General features: G+C 34.8%; 1 protein-coding gene across 1 annotated transcript; it reads right to left on the reverse strand.

The window, feature by feature from the left end:
• Positions 1–920: 920 nt before the first annotated feature.
• LOC125190269 (rosmarinate synthase-like) lies at positions 921–4,487 on the reverse strand. The gene is made up of 3 exons (XM_048087561.1): positions 3,973–4,487; positions 2,401–2,745; positions 921–1,629 (listed from the first exon to the last, which is right to left on the reverse strand). The coding sequence occupies exons 1-3, from the start codon at positions 4,378–4,380 to the stop codon at positions 1,060–1,062; spliced, it is 1,323 nt and encodes a 440-aa protein (XP_047943518.1). The 5' UTR covers positions 4,381–4,487; the 3' UTR covers positions 921–1,059.
• Positions 4,488–5,637: the final 1,150 nt, after the last annotated feature.

Consider the following 5,637-nt stretch of genomic DNA (forward strand, 5'->3'; position numbering starts at 1 on the left):
ATGGTTACATGCATGAAATTGTGTTATTACATGTTTCCATTATTTACATTTTGTGTTACCACTAATGGGCTTATATTTTGGCCTCTGGCCTGATAATAGCATACAAAATTTGCAAATGATTTGTGTTACCTAAGTCCATGAAAGAGCAATATACTATACATTTGCAAAACTAAAAGCCAATAACTTTTATTATCGGTTAAATGGAGAAGTTATTATTTTCTCTAGTGGACATGAGAAAAGTTTTGACTCATCTGTCCTACACATTGAATATGTTAGTTTCTCGTCACTGATAACAATATGTTTTGTTCCGTATTTAACGGTTTCATAAAAAAAACAACTAGTAACATTTAAAAGTCTAAATTGTCAAGACTTTACAAAAAAGATTTTTGTTTACGTATTAAGTTATGATTGCTGGGCTTGATTGGTTTTCATCAACGTAACTTACATGTAAAATCTTTTATTCTTGATGAAGCAATAAGAACAAGGGGCATGTTAGGGTGTCACCACCTCTTAAAATAACACCATACCACCATTTCTAGCCAATTATTTGTACACGTGGACGAATAATAAGCTGCCTTGTGGCAAAAAAAAGTTTAAAAAAAACGGCCAGCAATATGTTGTACACTATACAATAATTTTTCTTTGACAGCAATATTCAACACGCTAGACAACAATCTATAGATTGTTGTCTAGCGTGTTGGATATTGCTGTGTAGCGTTTATATTATTGTTGTATAACTGGTGTCATGGTGTCACTTTAAGAGGGGTTGTCATTTTAACACAAAAATAAAATATAGCACAAGTGAGTTAAAAAAAATAAAGCAAAGAACACGGGCATCCTGAAAACAAGGGTGAAATAATACTAACTATGCAACAACTATTGGATATCAGCGGTTCTCCAGGATCGATTATAAAATCACATACGAAAGGTATTTTATTAAACTCTTGACAAAACACTAATACACGACAACGGTGGTGTACACAACACCAACCCAACATGCTACTTCTAACTAAGTCGGTCATATTTAATTGCTAATTAAATACGCTCGTATTTTTTTCATCAAAGTCGATGGCGTATTTTTTTTTCAATAACAACATCATAAAACAGCTTCTCAAACCGCTCCATATGCTCGCTGTAGAGCGAGATTGCAAGCATAACGCAGCCTTCGTTTCTGAGATCCGCAAACAGATAACTCCTCCCTTCAATCACCGCGGCGCCCGGGCCGGTATAAACCGGCTTCCCCCACCCGAAATCCGTTTTATTAATCGGCAGTGCAGTCCAGTTGGTTATGCCCAAATTAGGGCAACTCAGATTCCCCTTGTTAAGCAAAACGCCCTTGCCAATGCGTTGATGCAACTCCATGTAATCGAGAGCTGACCTCATGTAGTCGTTGTCTATCCGGTCGATCGCCTCCCTCACTCTTCCCACTGCGAACTTCAGTGGATTCGATTCCAGTTGGCCGCACAGAGCTGAGGCTGCGGTGTAGAAGATTCCGTTGCCAAGATAGCTCTTTGGGAGGGGCGGCCGTAGCTTCTGCCGCCCGTCCACAGAGAACCGCAGCCTCGTTTCCTGGTCTTCGGCCAGCCCACGTGCTATGCTGGCGCAGCGCCAGACATGGCCTGTGAGCACCTGATACACATAAAATAAACAAGTCCTATTTTGTCATTTTTGTCTGTCCATAATAAGAGTCCTATTTCACTTGCCTGTGAGCACCTGATACACATAAAATAAACAAGTCCTATTTTGTCATTTTTGTCCGTCCACAATAAGAGTCCTATTTCACTTTTACCATAAATTATAAATTATCAGTAAGCCTCACATTCCACCCAACTTATTCCACTCATGTTTTAATATAAAACTAATATATATAAGTAAGACTCTTATTCCAGTAACTTATTCAACCCATTTTTTTTTTATATTTTTTAAAATCCGTGCCATAACTAAATAGAACTCCTATCGAGGACTTAAGGAGTAATTAGAAAAATAATTACTGGTTTTTTTTTTGTTGTTGAAATAGAAAATAAAGATATGACTAAGTTAACAATACACCCTAAGTCATTAAATCAAATAATATTAAACGTAATTTTATTGAAATAAATAATAAAGATATGACTAAATTAACAATACTATGTTCGTCCACTATTTAAAGACACTTTTAATTTTAATTATTAAAAAAATGAATGACAAATAATGGAATGTGCATCGCATTTATATATATTTATTTTACAGTAGAATGTAAGTGTAAATACTAAAAATGGAAAAAAAGATAAATGTGCCTTTAAATTGCGGATAAGTGTAAATACTAAAAATGGAAAAAAAGATAAATGTGCCTTTAAATTGCGGATACCGGCGGACGGACATGATATATTTTAAATTTATGCATGAAATTAGATGTGATACCTGGAAGGTGGAGTATTTAACTTTCTTGTCTACACATTGTTGCTTGAGGGCGTTGATCTGATGGGGAGATAGACGAAATGTTGAGAATGTGGTGTCGCCTGAGACATTGAGAGGGGTTTTGAGCGATGGAGGGGGTTGGTGCTCAATATGGGGGAATGTCGGCTGTGGAGGGTTGCGGGCGGACAGGACACGGCGGTCCAACAAAGGACGGACGGTATGGCCGGTGATTAGGCCACGAATGATTTCCGACCACATGTTGACGAAATAGTGACAGGCAATGCCGTCGGATAGATGATGGTCGTTTGAAAAACTAAAGCTCACTCCACCACATTTAAACCGAGTTAACTGTAAATGAGAAACGATTATTGATCCTTCTGATAAAAAATGAAATAAATGCATTAATATTCTTGAAATGGCCGTTTTTGTTTAATAATCTCTATATACACTACTTTCCCTTTCTAATTTTGTTTAATACTCTATCCGTCAACAATAATTGTCACACTTTTTTCCATTTCGGTACGCGCCATAATAATTGTCACACTTATTTTTACCATAAATTGTAAATAGGCCTCATACTAACTCACTTCACTCATATTTTATTATAAAACCAATATAAAAAAAATGGGTCTCACATTCCACTAACTTTTTCAACCAACTTTTTTTTTTATTTCTTAAAATTCGTGCCTACAATAAAAGTGACAATTATTATGGAATGGAGGGAGTAAACTTTTGTTGTTTTGATTAAATTACAGTAATAATTTTTGTTTTATTCACAAATCTTTAGTGTAACAAACAATCAATAAAAAGGAAAATTTAATAAATATTAATAAGAATAAGGGACTAGTATTTATGTTTGTACTGAGCTTTTGGTAGTGAAGAAAAATACATGAATAGCACTACAAACACTTAAATTAAGTGATTTTGGGGGACACTACTCAATACAAAAAACTCGCAATTTAGTGACGGAATTAACCTGTCACTACAAACATAAATACTACAGATACGCCAATTAAATTAAGTGATTTTGGGGGACACTACTCAATACAAAAATACATGAATAGCACTACAAACACTTAAATTAACCTGTCACTAATTTACGAAATTTAGGCACTTAACAGATATAGTGACAGGTTAAGCATCAACAGATACGTCAATATGAAGGTTGTAAGCAAAAAATATTAGCAACGGACAAACCCGTCACTAAAGTTACCATGACGGAAATCAAAAGTGGCTGCTTGGTAAATTCGGATTAGTGACGAACTATTCTGTCACCAATTAGTGACTGTCGCTTTTCAGACACTTATCCGTCGCTACTTCCTGAAATTTCTGCTGCTGTCACTAATTCCGTCACTAATTTGCATGTTTTCTTTTTCAGTGTATTGTGGTTGATCTAAAATAGTTATGACAAAAACTAGTAGTATTTCATTAAAATTAAAATACTAGCTATCAGTCCCTAGCTAAATTCACAAATTTTGAATTTAAAATTAAGGAGAAACTATTAAACCCAAATTGAAAGTAAATTCAAATAATGCACAAAACAATACAGTTTATACTACACATGAAGTGGATTACCTGCAACAGAAAAAGTGGGATAGTTGAGATATCTTTCGAGTAATCGACAGTGGGGACGAGGCTGATGTCGGGGCTCGGGCTGAAACTACAAAGCTCATCCATGGCGCCATCGCACTCCGCTTCCACGAACTGCACTCCTTCCCCGTTGCAGTTGATCACAATTTCGCCGTCTTCGCCCCTTTCCAGCCTCCCCGCAATCGGGTAGAACTCAACCAGGGCCTTGCTCAGGGCCGCCTTCATCATCGCCGCATCAAAGAAGTCGGCGGCGCCGTTGCTGCTGTAGAAGTTCACCAAACGGCTGTGGTAATCGAAAGGATAAATCAAGTCTAAGTTGGATAGCCACAGAGTTTTAGTCGGCGTTTCTTTCATTGGCTTAACCATTGCAGATTCCTTCACTGTGATCTTCATGCTTTCAAAGTGTTTGTGTGTTTGTGTGTGAGAGAGAGAGGGGACGGAATTGTGCTCTCTGAATATGTTGGTTTCGCATGTTTCAAGCTTTATTTATAAGATCGGATGCTCGTGTTGTGTCATTTTCAATGTATGAAGAATATAACATTTACATATTCATTTTATTATGAAATATAGATAGAATGATTTAGTACAATATCAGGTTCACTTATCTCAAAAAAAAAAAGAGAATTAGATTTTAAATTGCAGACATATTAAAATGATTAAATATAAGAAGAGTAAAATTTATTCATTTTTTAATTTATTTTAAATTGCAGACATATTAAAATGATCAAATATCAAATAGGCAAATTCATTTTTTAATTTATCACTAATCGTATAAAATTTGTAAACTATCTTTAATTTTTACGATAAAAATGAAGTGTAACTACTACCGTGGGACGGATCGAAATAGAAAAGAGTGATAATTATTGTGGGACGAAGGAAGTATTACTTATAAAATTCTTACCAATAAAAATTTGTCTGCTAATTAAAATAAATAATTAAATTAAAACTTACAAAAAATCTGAAAAATAAATAAAGATAAGTAAAAGATATACTCCCTCCGTCCCACTTAAGATGATACGTTTTCCTTTTTAGTTTGTCCCAATGAAGATAAAACATTTCCTTTTTTAGAAACTTTCTCTCACCAATTAATACACACAACCACTTTTTCTCACTCCTACTAAAATATTCATCTTTCTTTCTCTTTCTATTTTAATACTTACCGTCCACCTTTTCTCTTTTCAATTAAACACATTAATCAATAACTTCTAAAATCTTGTGCCGATTAAAAAATGTGTCATCTTAGCTGGGATCGGGAAAAACTAGATGAAAAGATAATACTCCCTCCGTCCCATAAAAGTTGAGTCGTATTCCTTTTTAGTCCGTCCCATAAAAGTTGAGTCATTTCCTTTTTTAACAAAAGAAAAAACATTCAATCACTCTTACTTTATTCCATCATTTACTTTACTCTCTCTTATCTTTTCTACTTTTTTCATCTCTCCTATTTATTTAATATAAATTCTTAATTTCCATGCCCAAAAGTTTTGTCTTAATTTTTATGGGACGGAGGGAGTATATGCTAAATAGGAAAAGATATGCGGTATTGATTGTTGAGGAGATATATATGGCTGAAGATATTTGTTGATGCGTTAGGCAACTTAAGATCCCAATAATGACACGTAACACTGTGTTGAAAGCTGGAACACATATATA

The sequence above is a fragment of the Salvia hispanica genome, chromosome 1 (genome assembly GCF_023119035.1).
Source record: "Salvia hispanica cultivar TCC Black 2014 chromosome 1, UniMelb_Shisp_WGS_1.0, whole genome shotgun sequence".
Lineage (NCBI taxonomy): Eukaryota > Viridiplantae > Streptophyta > Magnoliopsida > Lamiales > Lamiaceae > Salvia > Salvia hispanica.